The sequence below is a fragment of the Microcebus murinus genome, chromosome X (assembly GCF_040939455.1).
Source record: "Microcebus murinus isolate Inina chromosome X, M.murinus_Inina_mat1.0, whole genome shotgun sequence".
NCBI classification, from domain to species: Eukaryota; Metazoa; Chordata; class Mammalia; order Primates; family Cheirogaleidae; genus Microcebus; species Microcebus murinus.
This window is the reverse complement of record NC_134136.1, coordinates 94,939,886-94,958,029: the sequence shown is the minus strand read 5'-3', so window position 1 is coordinate 94,958,029 and position 18,144 is coordinate 94,939,886. Positions and strand designations below refer to the sequence as shown.

Here is an 18,144-nt window from a genome sequence, read left to right as displayed (position 1 = left end):
TGTGTGAGCACTTGAGTACTGTCTACCTATGGACTGCTTCTCAGACCATCATCCTCTTCTAGGATAGCTGCCAGAAAGCCTGGTCTCTGGACAGGGGGCCTTTGCCAGCTGCTGGAATGCAGGGAACTCTCTCCTTCCTACCCCTACCCATTGAACCTGGCTGCCTTTGTGATATAAGAGTTGTGTGTGATATTCTTAGAGAGGAGACTTTCTTCTCCTTAGCATTGTCCTATAATTAGAAACTTTTTTATACTCAAAGGAGTTCATATCTGAATTTGAACAAAATAAGAGGAATGATCTTATACTCTTGAGTAGGATCTTGGTCTCACGTTTTGTAGGCGTAGAGAAAATGGATACGTTAGTCATTTGGGAACTGGATTCCCTTGGACTGCAATCCAGTGATTTTCTTGTAAGCATTAGTTTCTGCATTTTGGCATAGAAAAGGGAAAAAAAAATGACTTGTTCTACTAATTGAAATCATATGGTGGTTATCTATCATGATGCTGTATTACTAGATCTTGTAGAGCTAGGAGTATATGTGATACTCCCATTGTACACAAAAATTCCAAAAAGTCGATTAAATGTTTTTGGCAAGAAGGCTAAAGGGAAGAGGGACTTATGTTATTAAATGTTCAAAATAATGAAGTTTCTGAATTATTTATTCTTAAAAATTAGGTTTTAAATGAAGATTGGGTTGTGGTAAGAGATAAAAGTTGACACCAGCCCGGTGATTACTGTGTGTTGAAATAGATCCTTAGCAATAATCTATAAATGTCCAGCTCTGCACATCCATCCATATGTATATTGATTCCTAGACCAAGCAGTGGCTTCTGAGTTGGAGGACAAGCAGAGCAGACTAACGTGGATGTGTATACTGGGAAGTTTTAAGTTTTAAGCCACCACACAGAAGGGAAGAAGAAATGATGGGCCAGGCAATGGAGTGGGACCTGGGAGTCTGTTCCATCCAAAGGCATATGGTAAAATGGGCCTATTTGCAGATCTCTTAGAAGGTGAATGAGCTATGGCCTGAGCATGTCAACACAGCACCTAAGTGCATGGCTTGTGCTTGTCCTGGATAAGCCATCTTCTTTATGGTACCCAAGAAGGCAAGAACCCAGTACTCTGTGGAGGAAGCCTATCTTCTCTTCCACAGTCAGTCACTATAAGCCTAACCAAGAAGGATAGAAGCCTATCCTTTTTCGCTGCCTGCTAAGTGGGGGAGAGATGTATGGATGGGATTCCCTGATTTTTCTGTCTACTTAGCCTTGCATCATGGCTGACCTTCAGTTACACATGACCTATCTGTGTACTGGAGCTAGACATTGCTTTCATGAAGCATACCCTTTGAAATTGGGGATTCTGTTCATTTTATGCCCAGTGGACCAAAGATGTTTTCAGAGGTAGGGGGAGCTGGAAGGCTGATGGGAAAGCAATAAACACACTGCCCTTTGTCGTTGTCTTGTATATAGTGGAAGGGCAGGGACTGGAGGGCCCCAACTGGGGGTATTTGGAAAGGTGTGGGGTGTCTGGGGTAGATGCAATGAATAAGGGGCACTAAGACTTTCAGTGGGCAGGACCAAGGGTTGCTAACTGTCCTTTGGCATGTGAGACAGTCTTCTGCAATGAAGAAATGCCCCACCTAAAATGCCAGAAAAGGGAAACACTACAAAGGAGCAGTAGGGTTTGGCTCTCTCTGAAGGTTAGTGCAGCCATGGAGAACTGCCTGCTTGGCCTTCCAGGAAATCTGAGCCCAGAGAGACCACATATAGCCTTCCAGTCTGGGTTCAGAACCACTTTTCCTCCCTTCCATTCAGTTTGCCTTTGGTGAAGGGCCTCACGACCAACTGTGACTCCCCATTCTTTCCTCAGTGATGGTGTCACACTGTCTGCTCTGCTAAACTCAAGTTCCTCTCTAAACTGACTCATTTAGTAGCGATGACAAGTTCTTATGCCAGTGAGACTAGAGAAGGTAGATAGAAAGCACTTGGTGGAAAAGATGAAAGAGAAAAGAGGAAGAAGAGTAAAAAAGAGGATTTATAATTTATCTGTGTATGAGAATAGGCATGTGATTTTTAATCGAAGAAAAGGTATTTAATTAATACTAATGGAATCCCTCCTACACCTAGGTCAGTGGTTCTCAACCTTGAGCGTGCATCGGAGTCCCAGGAAGGGTGTGTTCTGTCAGACTGCTGGGCCCCATCCCTGGAGTTTCTGATTGAGAAAGTCTGGGGCGGGGCCTGGGAATTTGCTTTACTAACAAGTTCTCAGGTGCTGCTGGTGTGGAGACCACACTTCTCTAGGTGTATATCCTTCAGAAGTGAGAAACCCTGGAATAATCCTCATCTCTGGAATACCTGCAGAACCGGGGCTGAGAGGGGTGGAACCTGCTGTATTCTATCTAGACTTTTAATCATGGTCCATGAAGGACAAGGCAGGATTTAAGGTCTAGCACGCCAGAAGATGAGTATAATATCAGCTTTGCTGTCACCCCTGTTGCTTGGATCCACGCAGAGGCCAGTCTGGATCTTCTGAAACAGTAAGGGGGAAAAAAAAAAAAAAACAGAGTAAGCTTTGCCTTTTTTCTGTCTTTCTATACCAAAGTAACTGTATTTAATTGGTGGCCTTTCCTGATGTCTGTTAGTTTGGACATTCTGATAAACCAGGACAGCAGAGATGATGTGCAGTACTTTCTTTTGCTACAAAAGAAGGGGAAGTTGTAAGAATGTACAACCTGCAAAACTTTCTCCAAACGAAAGCATCTAGTTTAAAGTCCAAACCATTGCCTGTCTCAATTTTTTTTTTTTTTTAAAACAAAGTCAGGAGTGGGAATAACGTTTACTATTGTATTTCCTGATTTCCTCGTTCCACTGTCAGTAATAATTGAAGTACTGGTTGCTTTTGTTTTCTTCTTCCTGATGTGCTAACAATAGTGATACTTTATCCAGTCCCCGAAATGGAAAAACAAAGAGATTGGCAAGGATGCTGCTGAAAGTGTGAACAGGAATGCGAATGAAATGACGCTTTGAGAGCTTCTATTTTTATTGTCAATACCTGATTTTGCAAGATAATTCTAAGAACAGTTTTTCATCAAATTTGACCTTATGCCAGAATCATATCAAGCTTTTTTCTTCCCCGCTGATCCCTTGGAATCATAAAATGTTATTAGTTTGAGTACTTAGCAGCAGTTGAGGGGTGACATATTATTTTGGGTTTCATTTTTTATCCAATATAAAAAGCCCTGCAGCACTAAATAAAAATGTCACCGTGTAAAATGTAAAGGCTTTCTGTCGCAAATGTTTTTAAAAATTCATGAAGAGCTGAGGATTTGATTTATCTTATCCTCTTTCTGTGATTTATTCATATTTAATGTTAGGTTCAACGTGTGAAGCATGAAGAACTTTTTCAAATTAAAAACTGTGGTGAATCAGTTTTATCTGAAGAAAAATTCCACCTTGCCAGTTTTTGAGTTATGCAATTCATTCCTCTTTATGTGTTCAAGGGGCAGAGATGTTTGGTTTTCACGGGGGCTGGAATTCTCACTGGTGAAACCCTTCATTGCTGGGGACGTTGATTGACCCATCTCCTTGGTATCAGTAGACGTTTTCCTTGGGCATTAGTCATGATCACGCAAGTGTGGTGGCAAAGGAGAAGAGTGGGGAATAGACCTCACCTTTGGAACCACTGAGTCTGTTTATTGGTTTCTATTTTTGACCTGCTAAGTTGCCTGTGTTTTCAGGAACATCTTTGGGCAGAGACAATATCCAGTCTTCTCTATGAATGGTTCAGAAATAATGAATAATAGTAGAATTAGCTTCAAATGAAAGAAAGGAAATGAACTCCAAACAAACTCATCATCTTTTTCTTTTTTAAACTAGTCAATAAATATGTAGAATCTAAGGCGTTGGACTTTTTCAAAGCCCTGGAAGGTTAAAAGACTGGAGGGAAGGGAGCTGTTGGCTGACTTGTTTTTGCCTTTGGGGTAGGTGGATCTGTCCTAGAGGACATGAGTGTGTCCCCTTATTCCTTCTGAAGCAGATGGAATTTTATTTTTATTTTTTTATTTTTTGAGACAAGGTCTCGCTTTGTTGCACAGGTTAGAGTGAGTGCCATGACATCAGCCTAGCTCACAGCAACCTCAAACTCCTGGGCTCAAGCGATCCTCCTGCCTCAGCCTCTCCAGTAGCTGGGACTACAGGCATGTGCCACCATGCCCGGCTAATTTTTTCTATATATATTAGTTGGCCAATTAATTTCTTTCTATGTATAGTAGAGACGGGGGTCTCGCTCTTGCTCAGGCTGGTTTCGAACTCCTGACCTTGAGCAGTCCGCCCGCCTCGGCCTCCCAGAGTGCTAGGATTACAGGCGTGAGCCACCTCACCCGGCCTGCAGATGGAATTTTAAATGGCTAGACAGAAGTGCAATAAGGTACAGCTGCCTTGACCACCCTGGCTTCTGCCTGCCCAGCCATTCTGTCCTCCTGGTCCACCATTCCTTTACCTTTCCTTTGATTTCTTCCCTCCTCCTTCTGTTCTTCTGCTTTGTAGTTACTTTTGAGCACTTCTGTTGGGCCAGGTATTGCGCCTCCGTAGACTGAGTCAGCTTCTCATAAAACGAGAAGAACTGTATCTGTTTTCTCTGCTAAAAATAGTCAGCCTTTTAATAAGAGTATTAGTAAGGAAGAAAGAGAATAAAAGGCACTGAGTGCCTACAAGGACAAAGCCCTTTTGACCTAGTTTTCCCCCTTGTTTGTCACTGAGGGTAAGGCCTTATGGAAGAGCAGCAGCCAATACACAGAGCAGTGCGTGAACTTAAGGGTGTGGTTTTTAGAACCAGTGTTGAGCATTTTGTCATTATGATCTTGGTATTATTCCTTTGCTTAATAGAAACGATCATCTTGATAAGTAAAAAATCTTCTGTTTTCCCCCTCCTCAGACTATTGGAAAGAAGTTACCTCCAGCTACAGCAGCTCCAGACTCGTCGAAAACAGAAATGGACAGCAGGACAAAGAGTGAGTTTCCTTAGTTATGCATTTGACGTTGGAAAGCAGATAAGGATTTTATAATAATCGAAATGCTTTTAAAAAAATCCTTATGTAATCTTGCTAACTTTTTCAGACACACCAAGAAAAATGCACATGAATGTGTTTCATTAAATCCCCATCATTAAGGTGGGCACAAGTTAGATTCAAAACTCTCAGGTTTTTCTCCCCTTTGCAGAACATGGTTCTTTTCTGTCATATGTATCTTGCCCATGTACAGAGCTAGGGTTTATCCGTATGTAACCGGGGCTCTTTGAGTAGTTTAAGTGGCAAAAAGATTCTAGAGAATGGCAACTTAAGCACCTTAGGGATTCATGAGCCTTCAGGTCAGAGAGGCCTAGCCACTCAACTAGCTCTACTGACCCTTGATGACCCAAGGGCACCCTCAGCATGTCTCTGCTTGAATACCTCCAGATACCTCTGGATGTCTGTGGGCAGGAGACTCAAGTCTTTTTGGAAGGATTAGGTGGGTGGACAGAAAGGGTTAGCTGTGTTTTAGAACAGTTCTAGCCAGTAGAAATATCATGTGAGCCACATACGTAATGTAAAATTTTCTAGTAGCTGCATTTAAAAGAAAAGAAAACAGTTGGACTCAGTTTTAAAATGTTTAACTTAACTCAATATATATCATTTCAACATGTAATCTGTATATCATTATTAAATGAAATACTTTCATTCTTTTCTTCATGGGAAGTCTTCACAATCCCAAGTGTATTTTACAGGTAGAGCATATCTCAATTTGGAGTAGCCACGTTTCGAGTGCTCAATAGCCACGTGTGCTTAGTGGCAACCATATCGGATAGTGTCATTTCAGAGTAATTCTGGGGTCTCTTGGGCTTCCTGGGCCTAGAAATGAACACAGTTCCAAATGCTCAGATCCCTGGAGCGTGTAGGAGTATCTGGCTCCAGCCCAAGCTTTGTTCAGTCCTACAAGTATCTATTAACTACATCCATGCACCTGGCACTCTAGAAGCATCAGCATGAGGGATGGGTTACTAATAAAGAGTGGTTTTACAGAGGCCAGTGGTGTGTTTTGGCCAAGAGTCAGAAGGCACGTATTCTAGCACTAGCTCGGTTATTAGCTAGCCATGTGACCTTGGGCAAATAATTTTATTTCTCTGCCTTTCCTCCTCATTGTCTGCATTGTCTGTGAACTCAGAGGGCTGCACTAGAGAAAACCCCTTGAGGTTTCTCCCAGCATCTACATCCTCTGATTCAATTCTAAAAGCTTTACAACTCAGAGTGGAAGGTTTCTGCATTCGGAGGATTAAGCAGATGGATGGGAGAGGCAAAAGGAAGATGTGAACAATTTGGTGGGAATATGAGAAAATGCCATTGGATATAGATGTCAGTATGCCCGCAAATGGGTAGCGGGTCAGGAAGGAGAATTACCACTGTCAGGGAAGACCTGAGGGATGTTTATTGACAGACATTTTTCATGGACCCCAGAGCAAGAATTTGTGAAGTTAATCTCGCCCCACCCATTCTCTCTTGCTTTCATTGTCAAGGGCAAATTCTGGGGTAATTGTTCTCCCATGACTTCCATTTGGTGACACCCCAGTCCTCTAAAAAGCCCCCTCCATTTGGTCCATTTCCCTTCTTCTGGATTTTGATGTGACACCTATGTTTAGGGGACAAACCACAGAGTGCTGACTAATTACATATTAGGAATGACACTGAGCTTGGGATTCGAGCAGCTTCCTTCTTCCTTCTGGTTGGAAGACAAGCCTATAACAAAAATTGCCCAGGAGTGCAGAAGAGGGCAGCTGCTTCCTGCATACCTGTCTCTTTAGCCTGCTAAAATACAAGCTCACATCAGAATTAAGAGTTGTGATGATTCAAAAAATATTCATGGGCTGGGTGTGGTGGCTCACGCCTGTAATCCTAGCACTCAGTGAGGCCGAAGTGGGAGGATCACTCAAGGTCAAGAGTTCGAAACCAGCATGAGCAAGAGCGAGACCCCATCTCTACTAAAAAAATAGAAAGAAATTAATTGGCCAACTAAAAATATATATATAAAAATTAGCCGGGCATGGTGGCTCATGCCTGTAGTCCCAGATACTGTGGAGGCTGAGGCAGGAGGATCACTTGAGCCCAGGAGTTTGAGGTTGCTATGAGCTAGGGTGACGCCAGGGCACTGTAGCCTGGGCAACAGAGTGAGACTCTGTCTCAAAAAAAAAAAAAAAAAAATTCATGTAAGTTGGTATTTTCTGAATGAAAGTGAAACTCAGCTGATCAGGATTTATTTAAACAACTAGCACTCCCCACCCCCCAAAAAGCTTTTATGATATTGAAATTCATTGGAAACTCTTGCAAGGGAACAGATTGGCATACTTTTCATAACAAGAAGAAAACTATCTAAATATTCATAATGAAGTGCCCTGAGGTTTCTCCAGCACACCACATCTGGAGTTTCCCTCTTTCTCATTACAATCGATACAGATTCGTGGCCTCTGTGGAATAGAAAAATAGTCCAAAGAAAGGGCTGTTTAACATCTTTCTGAACAAACAGTTTAATCTTACAGATTCAGAAGACCAGTTAAACAGGTGGCTTAGGAAAAAAAATCCTTGGCCGAATTTGTACAAGGGCTGATCAAGCTTCTGAATAAATTATAACTATAGGGCAAAGGCTAAGTTTTCTTTTACCTCACTCCATAACTGGACACTCGTACCAGTCAATCATCACTCTGTTCATTGCCTTGCTTCTTAGGAGTTGTCCTCTATGACAGTGACACATGGTGACATGCTATCATTAGACCATTGGTCCCTCTTAGCTTGAGGCTCTATCTTCTATTTAGTATCACCACCATGTAGCCTAGAAAAGTGCCATGGAATCAGTGGGCACATGATATGATGTGGTGGTTGAGGAAATGGAGAATTAGAAATGATGGATGATTTATTGAGCTCTAGATTAGACAGTCTTTTAAAAGCTATTAGCCATGGGTCCCTTTTGCCAAGTGTACATATTGTGTATATGTAAACCCTTCACAATAAGACCTTAAACACAAAGGGAAGAAATCTTTTAAAAGTATGCTCCAAATACAGAGTTAGAGGTCTCTGTACAGAAAACAGTTCCATTCACTGTAAGAAAACAGCACATAATGCATCTCTAAAAAGCATACTTAGATTTGGCTTTAAAACGTGTATGTGTAAACCCCTCACAGTGAGACCTTCAACACAATGGTAGAAACATTCCTTAAAAGCATGTTCTAAATACTTGCTTACAAAGTTGTCTGCTTGGAAAACAGTTCCATTTACTGTATAAAAACAGCACAAAATGCATCTCTACGGAAACCTGCTTAGATTTAGCTTTTAAATGTGCATATGGAAACCACATATAATGAAACTTTAAACACAATGGTGAGAACGTTCTTCGAAAGCATGTTCTAAACACTTGCTTCCAGAGTTCCCTGCTAGGGAAACAGCTTCATACACTATAAGAAAAGTAGGACGGACGCGGTGGCTCACACCTGTAATCCTAGCACTCTGGGAGGCCGAGGTGGGCGGATTGCTCGAGGTCAGGAGTTCAATACCAGCCTGAGCAAGAGCGAGACCCCCGTCTCTACTATATAAAAAATAGAAAGAAATTAATTGGCCAACTAATATATATAGAAAAAATTAGCCGGGCATGGTGGTGCCTGCCTGTAGTCCCAGCTACTCGGGAGGCTGGGGCAGGAGGATTGCTTGAGCCCAGGAGTTTGAGGTTGCTGTTAGCTAGGCTGACACCACGACATTCACTCTAGCCTGGGCAACAAAGCGAGACTCTGTCTCAAAAATAAAAAAAAAAAAAAGAAAAGAAAAGGACACATTTGCTCATGTAAGACCCCTGGGCTTGTTCTGGGGTCTGAGGGTTGGCAATGGTTGCCAGTGTTGGCCTCACCAGAGCCTTTTTTTTCTTACTAGCTACTGCTCTAGCCCAACCAGCTTAAGACCTCTGACAAAGTCAGGTTTATTGGTGCATTGTGACCAGGGAGACTACATACTGGGGGACCTGTGGATGTCACACCAAACAAAAGAGAAGGTAGTTGCAGATCTTGAGGAGGGGTGGAATTTAATGAAATTTAAATGAAGCAATGTTTTGGTAGGCTTAAAGCAAAGCAGGGCTGTGGCAAGGAGTCTACCTCAGGTCCAGACTGTGTAGACCTGGGTCCTACTTCTTTGGTATTTATGGAGTAAGATACATGTGCAATGCTGTGTCCACAAACCCCTTATGTGAGGCACTGCACTCGTGCTGGGAATCCAGGCTGCTTCTCTAAGGCACAGTGACTTAGTACCTTCAGGCAAAAGAAGAACATTTCATTCTTATTGAGATAATTTTTTAAAAAACAGAGTTTCTGATCATTTGTCCTCTAAAACCACAGACTTTCTCAGGGAGTAAGAAATTAGTAGCACTCAGAGAAGGGGGTTGTTAAGGACGCTTTACAGCTGCAGTATGTGCTTGAGAGGAACTCTTTCCTGATCACTTTGCAGCTAGCTGGCCTTATCTATGTCTGTCACCCCAGCCCGACTAATGGCTGGGCAGAGTGTCACTTTCTCAGTCTGACTTATTTTGGCTTTTTTCACCACAAGTTTAAACAGGGTCCATTCCCTTGTGTTGGGTTTTCCTCAGCCTCCTAATATCCACCTTTGTTCCTATTTTTGCAGGCTGGCCGTGTTGCTCATGCTTCCTCCCCGGAGCTCACTCATTCTTGCGCCTGGGGGTTTGGGCACATCTAATTTGAAGCGTATTTCCTATCTACCCCTTTAGCGTCTCCCACACCTGACATATACTAAAGCCCTCAGGTTTGATGTCCCAAGGGTGCCCCTCTTCCTGGGAGGCACCTTTCACCAAGTACCTCCAACACAGACCTAGCTGTCTGGATTCAGAGTGGGGGGGCTTCCCAGGAGGGTGACCTACCCATGTGGCTTAAGATCTGCATTTTAGATACAGTCCTCATGGAGAAAAAGGTTAACTCCCTCTGTGCTTGCCTGGTGGGTTTCCTTTCTCCCAAACATGCTCCAGGGGAGCAGAGATCCGGCCTTTGCTCCTTTGCTCCACAGCAGAGAGAACAGAAGGGCTTTGCTTATCAGAGTTTCATTTTTTTCTTTTTTTTTAAAAAAAATACTTATCTCTTTTAAAGTGAGAGAGTAAAAGGTGTCATCATGAATACTTGTGAAATAATATGAAGTCAAATTCCCAGCAGCGTCCAAGACCAAAGGTAGTTATTTGGAGTGCTTTGGGGTGACAGTCAGCTTCTTAATAAAGGAAGGCATTGGGTTGGCATTGACAGACACAGTGACAGACACATTGTGTTTCATTTCCCTGTCTGGATTTAAATATAGACCAGGGCTGCTTTGCCTCGGCGGTATTGACAATTGGGCATTCGCTGTTGTGGGGACTGTCCTGTGCATCGGAGGATGTTCAGCAGCATCCCTGGCCTCTACCCGCTAGATGCCAGTAGCACTCAACGCTCCCCTGACCCCTAGTTATGACAAGCAAATTGTCTCCAGGTATTGCCAATGTCTTCTGGGTAGCCCTAGTTTCGAACTGCTAGCCCCACTGCTGCCTGGAGTACAGTGGGTGCTCAGTTATTATTTATTGATTACACATGTATTTCACTGCTCTTTACTAGGCCCGGATCCTCAGAATCTGACCCAGAACTGGAGTTCTCGTCTAAATCTAGTACACAACACACTCACCCCCAGCGCTGCCATCGCCACACTGATCCACCCTCTGGGTCCCCACACTTGTTTTGCTCCTTCCTAGCATTGAACCTTCGCTAATGCCCATTGCTAGATCTGTGGTTCATGGTATGGTTCCAGAACTAGCAGCAGCAGCAGCATCACTGGGAACTTGTTAGAAATGCAAACCCCCAGGTCCTGCCCCAGCCCTAAAGAACCTGAAGCTCTGGGGGCAAGGCCCGGTGATCTGGCTTTACAATCTCTGTACCTGAGGCTCATGCCCACTCAAGCCTGAGAACCACTGCCCGAGACTAAGGGTTTTTAAGCTTGATAATGAGAGTCTCCAGGGTGCTTGTTTAGTAGATGAATTCCTCCTCCCACCTTGAACCTGAAGAATCAGATCCCCAGGAAAGGGGTCTGGGAAGCTAGAGAATGAACAGGTGCCCCTCACAATTCTTAGCAGCAGGGATGATTGGAAAACATGCCCCAATCCTCCTCCTCCTCTGCTCATTGTCCCAGAACACTCTACAAAGCCCACTGCCATTTTACTCCTCTACGATAGGATCCTAAGTCTCTTATTTAGAAAGTTATTTCCCCATTTCTGATACTCTGATGCTTTAAGTCAAATGCATCGCTCTCATCTCATCCTCTCTTCGTGTTGCCTTGACGAGAATTATGTGTATGCACGCCTTATTTCCTCGGCTTGATTATTATAAGCTCCTTGAGAACCAGATAACTAATCTCATTTACCTTAATCTCTCTTTCCCAGAACATGATAGAAGTCCACACCCTTATATGTAATTCCAAAGTACAAAAAAACTCTGAAAACTGAAATGTTTTATTACTCATTATTGGGTGATAAAACTTGTTCCACATTGACATGTGTCTGTTCATAGTCTCTATCTGTCCCACTTGGGGTGACCAGTCATCTTTTTGCTGCAGAATTTTAATGGTTAGATGTAGCCCCAGACCCCAGCTGGGGATGTTGCATATTATATAGGATGTGCAGCATATTTCCTTTCAAAAATCTTAAAAATTCTGTCTCCAGGGGTTCTGAATAAGGGATTATAAACCAGTAGCATCTTAGAAAATATTTGTCAGTTGAATGAAAGAATTTCTGATTATGATGTTAGCGAAAGTAGACATCACTGAGCTTGATACTTTTGTTGTAGTACCCCCAAGGAAAAGAAAACTCCAGTTCTAGGCATGACCTAGTACTTTCCACTGCTGCTAAAAGCTCTGGAAGGTTTCCTACTAGACTCTGACTGGGACACATGGGATTTTGATCTTCTTATCCTAAAATTGAGCCCAGAGAGTTGTCCTGGATTGAATATTATTCTCTTGTGTGTGTGTGTGTGTGTGTGTTCAGCTTGCTGATGTGTTTATTCTGTTTCTTCTGCTTTTATTTTATTTTTTAAGCCGAGGGGTTTTTGCTTGTTTGTCTTAAGTTGGTTTGTTTTTTATCGAATAGATTATAAAATAAGCTGAAGGGAGTCATGTGATATGGGCATGTGAGTTCAATTCCTTTAACAGTCTGTTTTTAATATTATGTAAATTTCTAAAAGTTTGGAGAGTGAAATGTTTTGGGGAGGGTATGATTCATGATTGGACTTCTTGATGATTTTAATAGGGCAAGTTTCTTAAAATCTGAAGGCCAGTAATTAGTACAGGGGCTCTTAATCTGGGAACTAGATAGCAGCTTCAAGGTCCTTGAGCCTTCTGATATTGTACACATTTTCTCTACATTTGAATGTGTGTGTATGTTTTGTTTTCCTGGAAATAGTGTTATTGCTTTTTATCAGATTCTTAAAGGACTCTAAGACAAAAAAAGTTTAAGAACCAATTTAGGATTTCAGTTCTTATGCTAATTCATTAGTATTTTTTAATCTTTCTAAAGAAAAAATAGAGACAAAATCATCTCAGTCACTGGATAAATTGTGCCTATATTTCTTTGTGTGTGTGTGTGTGTGTGTGTATATTCATTCCTATTTGATCTCTGACTAATTAAATTCATCTAATTGATGATGGGATAGAAAATGCCTGCCTCCAAAAATTAATTTTGCTCCCTTCCTCTCCATCTCTGTCTGCTACTCATTTAAAATTTATAATCTTCCCATGTCCGAAAAGGATTTGGAATTATACTCTTAAGACTTATCAAATGCCTCCTATTTTTGTGATCTCTCTCCTGAATGTAATCTTGCCTTTCTCTGCAACACCACAGCAATACTCCATCGTAGTGAGCATATGTTTGTTTGTCTTCCCATCTTGTCATTCCTCTCCCTTTGCCCCTCTCTAGGCATTAGATTGTCACTTCCATGCAAGGATGGGAGGGGGTAGTTGAACTTACTTATATATCACAGGCCTAAGAACTGGCAATATCTTTTTCTTGGTGGTATTTCAATAAATATTTGAATTGAAGTCAGGACCATTTTTGTTCCATATACTATAAAATTAAAATTATAGTCTCAGAGTGAATAATTTTTTTTTGTATCTACATTTATTTTTTGAGTGTCTTAAAACCATGGATATATCCAACCCAACATAATGTTTTAATTTTCTAATACTGCTCAATTAAGGCTCAGATACCTCACAAATAAAAAATAAACTATTTTAAAATATATCATAATCCATAAAAGTGTGTGAGGCCACTGGTTACCATGTTTGATCAGGAGTTCTAGGTGATAGCGTCTGCAACTAGAGTCGTGAAAAGTCAGAACTGGCAGGAACTTAGTCCTAGCCCAGTGTGTTCCTTGGAGCTCCCAGAGCTTTGGTGACATGTTTTTGGGGACCTGGGTAGAAGATGGGACAGCCCTACTCTCTGACCAGACCAGCTCTGTTTTTTAGTTATGTTATGTTTAAGTTCTGCATTAAGTTTAAATTTGCTAAAAGTATTCTGCTGAACCCAACTCTCCTCTTGCCCCTCCTTACCTGGCTCCTGATCTTACACCTAGGGACACTGAGGTCATCCAGAGATACAGTGTGGCTGCCTCAGGCCACGTGCTTGGGAAAGCCTACCTGGGACTGAACCCAGTTCTGGCCAACAGTCCTCTCCTCCTGCTTGCTGCCCCTCGAATGTTCCTCTACTTTATAGGTCTTACTCAGGCATCATCAAGAAATGTTGAATGGGAGCTCTCTGTGGGTCCTAGGGACACAGAAAGGGGGGACACATGCTGCAGCAACCTGTTTTGTGGAGAGTGGGAGTTGGCAACAGCCACTGCCACCAGTATCTCTGCCTTTTATCTCAGGGTAGTGCTTTCTATATAATTCTGTGTTTAATGCCTCACACATAAAACCGCATAGCTGCATGGTAGAAGTGTTCTAAAACTGGATTATGGTGATGGTCACACAACTGTAAAACCTTATTAAAATTCATCAAATTCTCAGTGATTTTTTCTTGGCTTTCCTCTCACAGTGGAAATACAATTGCAAGAGCACCGAACAGTATACTGTCTTCTAACAAAGATGAAACAATGTTAAAAGCAGAAAGGCTGGGGCAACTATTTTCCTTAAACCAATCTCAATCTCTCTCTCTCATTCTCATTCATTCATTCATTCATTCATTCATTCATTCATTCCCTCCCTCTGTCTCTCCTCTCTCTCTTCTCTCCTCTCTCTTTTCTCTCTCTCTCATACACACACACAAAATCTAACACCCCCCCCAGGAGATTTCCTCTCACATCTCATTGGCTGGAAATAGATCACATGCCTACCCCTAAACCAATCACCAACAAAGGGGAGTGAGATTAACATTATTTGCCTGGACATATTTTACTCATCTCCAGGGCTGTGGGAGAGTTCCCTATTGCTGAATATAATGCCTGAGCAAATTAGGATTCTGTACACTAGGAAGGAGGCGGGGAATGGCTGCTGAGAAGTTAACCAACGGCCTCTACCACACTTAATTAACTTTTTTTGACTGAAAGAAACAGAAACATGACTGGTTCCTTATTTCTTTGTTGGCCATGGGTATCCTTTGTAAAGTGTCTCCATGATTTTCATCCAAAGTTATTCTTAAAGCCGAGACTCTACAGGGCAGTTCTTCAATAATACAGTGTGTGTTTGTGTTGTAAGTTTTGAGGTTGGGTAGTCATATTTCACTAGCACAGTCAATAGGAAAATTGGTAGGGAGCTGTCATTATCCAATTTAAAGATGTTTAACTTTTTCCCTTCCTTTAGAACATTTGACCAATTCAGATTTGGGGAGGTTTGCTATTACTAATTAAAAGGAGACAGAATATTGGTAACTATGTGGGTTTTAGGATGATGATGTTGATGGGATTTAGAACTAGTGCCCCTCTGCATAGGTTAATGAGCAAAAAAAAGCCTTCAAAGACCCAGAGTACTTATTAATAAGATGGAAGGTCTCCAGCACTAGGATAGGGATGTAACTTATATCTTCAAGCCATTGTACAGAAAACGAAAATATCTGCACAGCAGCAAAGTGAGTCCCCCTCCCCTTCTTCATTTCTTCCCCTCCCCCCCCCATCTCAGTCCTAGACCACAGTATATCTGTATTATGGATTTTTAATAGCCTTTATTTTACATATCATTTTCTTTGATTGTTGAGATGTTAACCAAAATAAAGAAATACATTTTGATGATATAAATTGTACTAGGGATAATATAATTGATACTTAAGTATATAGCTCTAGTTTATGATCTGTCTGCTGGAACTGGCCTTATCTTTGGGAGATATCTAAAGCCATTCAAAGCCATTAGGTTTGTTAACTTTGATGCAGAATAATAAATGCCTGTCCCAATAGATACTAATTGTCTTGAATTTTTCTTTCTACTTTCTATCCTGAGTCATCAAAGCCTGGTTTTTCAAGTCTCAATTTTCCAAATACCTTACAAATGTTTTCATTGTCTTCAAAATCGGTGCTTTTGGATGAATAGAGATGATTTAACATCAGATAGAGTTTCAAGAGCATCTAATTCAGGACATACTTGAATTGATTTTGAGTGGCCTTAGTATTTTTCTCTCTTTGATGAGGGATAATGCATCTGTTTGCTGGGAAACAGCCCCATCTATGAAATGCAGGTTGCCCAGAAAGGCCATGGGGCTATGGAACATATTTGAACATGTTCACCCCCTCCAAATGTGTATAAAGAATGTTAGGTCAATATATTTGTTGGCTATATGTGATTGGTATGTGTTCACATATAAATACATTGACATTTGTTTCTTAAGATGTACCATAATGGGGTAATTTTTCATTATTTTACATACCATCTTGGCTTTGTAACACATACAAATGCCCTGTTTCTGATTTAATAATGTGTAGAAGGCACTGAGGCAAGATTTAAGCTTTTTGCCCTCTGTAGGTTATGTGTGTTTATGCGTATACCTGAAGACTATATAAAATGGTACTTGTCTGTTTTCCTGAGACCAAGGAACCTTTTTACTTTTCTGCCTGAGAAAAGCAAAGCAGTCAGTAGTGTTTCATGATGTCACATGATTTGTGAGGGGACAAAAATGAAGAGAATAAATATACATGAGTCAAAAATGGGCAATCATAGGTAATTTTCTGTGGGTGACCCTCTCTTTATGCAGTAGTAATGTCCCACCTGTTACGTGTGCCTTTCCTTGAAATTAATTTGATAGAGAACATTTTCTCCTGGACCAGCTTATTAGATAAAGCATTTTTTTTTAGACAAAGCATTTTAAAGGTTGTGTTTTCTTTTCTTTTTACAGCCAAGGATTACTGCAAAGTAATATTTCCATATGAGGCACAGAATGACGATGAATTGACAATCAAAGAAGGAGATATAGTCACTCTTATCAATAAGGTAAACAAAGGTTCTCTCCTGCCTTCTAAGCTATAAACTGCTTTGGTTTCTTGAATGGATAATACAGGCTTTTGCTTTATCCCTTGAAACACTTGGTTTTCATGGTCCTGAACTTCTTTCCTTTTGATCAGGCCAGCGTTCCCAGTATACCAGTGTACCCAGTGTAGCCAAGTGAATGAATGAACTTGAGAATTTAATAGATTGCTGTTTGTCGTGGGGCCAGCTTACAGATTTGCATGGTCCTGCAGAGAAATCTGTCCCAGAAGGAATAACACAGAAGGCAGCTTGCTTGGCTGGGCTGCAAAGCTCTGCGTCATGGGTATCCAAGGATGGGCTTTAAAAAGGCTGGTCATGCCTCACAGGCAGAAAAACGCTTGAAGAATGTTTGCTGTTCAGATCAAAGACAGGTGGAGTGCCTGAGAGAATTTTGCCTGTCTTGTTTGGGCTAAGAAGGTTGAGTGATTTTATTATCATTACAGCCAGAGCCCTGTAAACACACGGGAGAGCTATAAAACCCGTGTGAAGTGACGCGGTTTAACAGGGCCTTGGCCATGTACTGTTTATGCTTTCACGCAATGGTACTCACCAAGTAGGTAGTTGAAAGACATATTATTTAAGTGATTCCTGGAAGATGTGGCCTTTTCTCTGAAGTACAGGGTTTGTATGATAGTCAAATATGGTGAGAAGCTGAACAGTCTTTAAGATGTGTAAGGTGATTTTATTCTTGTATCCAGGGAGTGGTAGGGAACTTAGCACAATTCCCTTAGCACGAAGGTGACTCAGGAGATTGTCACGGCCACCTGTGAGCTCTTGCAGGGCTGGGAAGCATTGGCAGGGAGGGGGACGCAGGGGATGGAGAGAGAGCTCTAGGAGGTGGGGTGGGAGGGGCAGGCGTGGGGGCCCTCTCCCACTGATCATTGCTGAGAGTGGGGGACCCTGGTGTTGCCTGGTCTCCCTCCACCCCTAGGTTAGTCCATAAAGTGATGGGTAGGATTTACCATTATCATCAAGGGGTTACTTCTAAGAAATGGCTTTATAAATTGCGTGATTTAAGAGCCTAATCCAAAGACGCCAAGGAACTAATGACCCCAGAGGTTAAGAAACTTGCCAAAGGTCAGGAGTTTTAGGGAGAGAGCTGGTCATCTCACAGACTCCATGTAAAAGTGGTGTGCTAAACCATGCTAGAGCTCTAAAGTCACCTTTCTGGAAGAGCAAATGGTTCCCTGTTTTGCAAATCATCCATGAATTCGTCCATCTTTTTACCTGTAAAATATTCTCCCCTTAAGTTATTTCAGTATGTGTAGGTGTTGAATGTGGCAGGAGGAAATGAGAGGAAGGGAAGAATGCTTCCCTGTTGTTCCTTTGTGCAAACGAGGCAGAAGCTGTTCTTCCCTTTTTTACCTCTTCTCACCATGCCTCCTTTGACTGCTTTCTTATATACTGTGCATTTCCTCTTTTTAATCAGACCTGTGGCCAAACAAATGGAATAAGGAAGTTGTTAAATGGATATGAAGCATAATACATGTACTTTAATAATTAGCACAGATGTTTGGCTTTAGTAAGACAGGGGAAAGGGGTAGCGTGCTTTTTTCCCCCTGTATTGATAAAGTGACCAGAGAATTATATAACTGCCATGCTTTGCAGTGGAGAGATTC

General features: G+C 41.8%; 1 protein-coding gene across 4 annotated transcripts in view; it reads left to right on the top strand.

The window, feature by feature from the left end:
• Positions 1 to 18,144, top strand: part of SH3KBP1 (SH3 domain containing kinase binding protein 1) — a 311,729-nt gene that overhangs the window by 204,721 nt on the left and 88,864 nt on the right. For all 4 annotated transcript variants that reach the window (XM_012784660.3, XM_012784664.3, XM_012784665.3 and 1 more), the window contains 2 exons: positions 4,933 to 5,008; positions 16,395 to 16,489. In XM_012784660.3, coding sequence (XP_012640114.1) covers positions 4,933 to 5,008; positions 16,395 to 16,489 — 171 coding nt within the window. The remainder of the gene's footprint in view (positions 1 to 4,932; positions 5,009 to 16,394; positions 16,490 to 18,144) is intronic.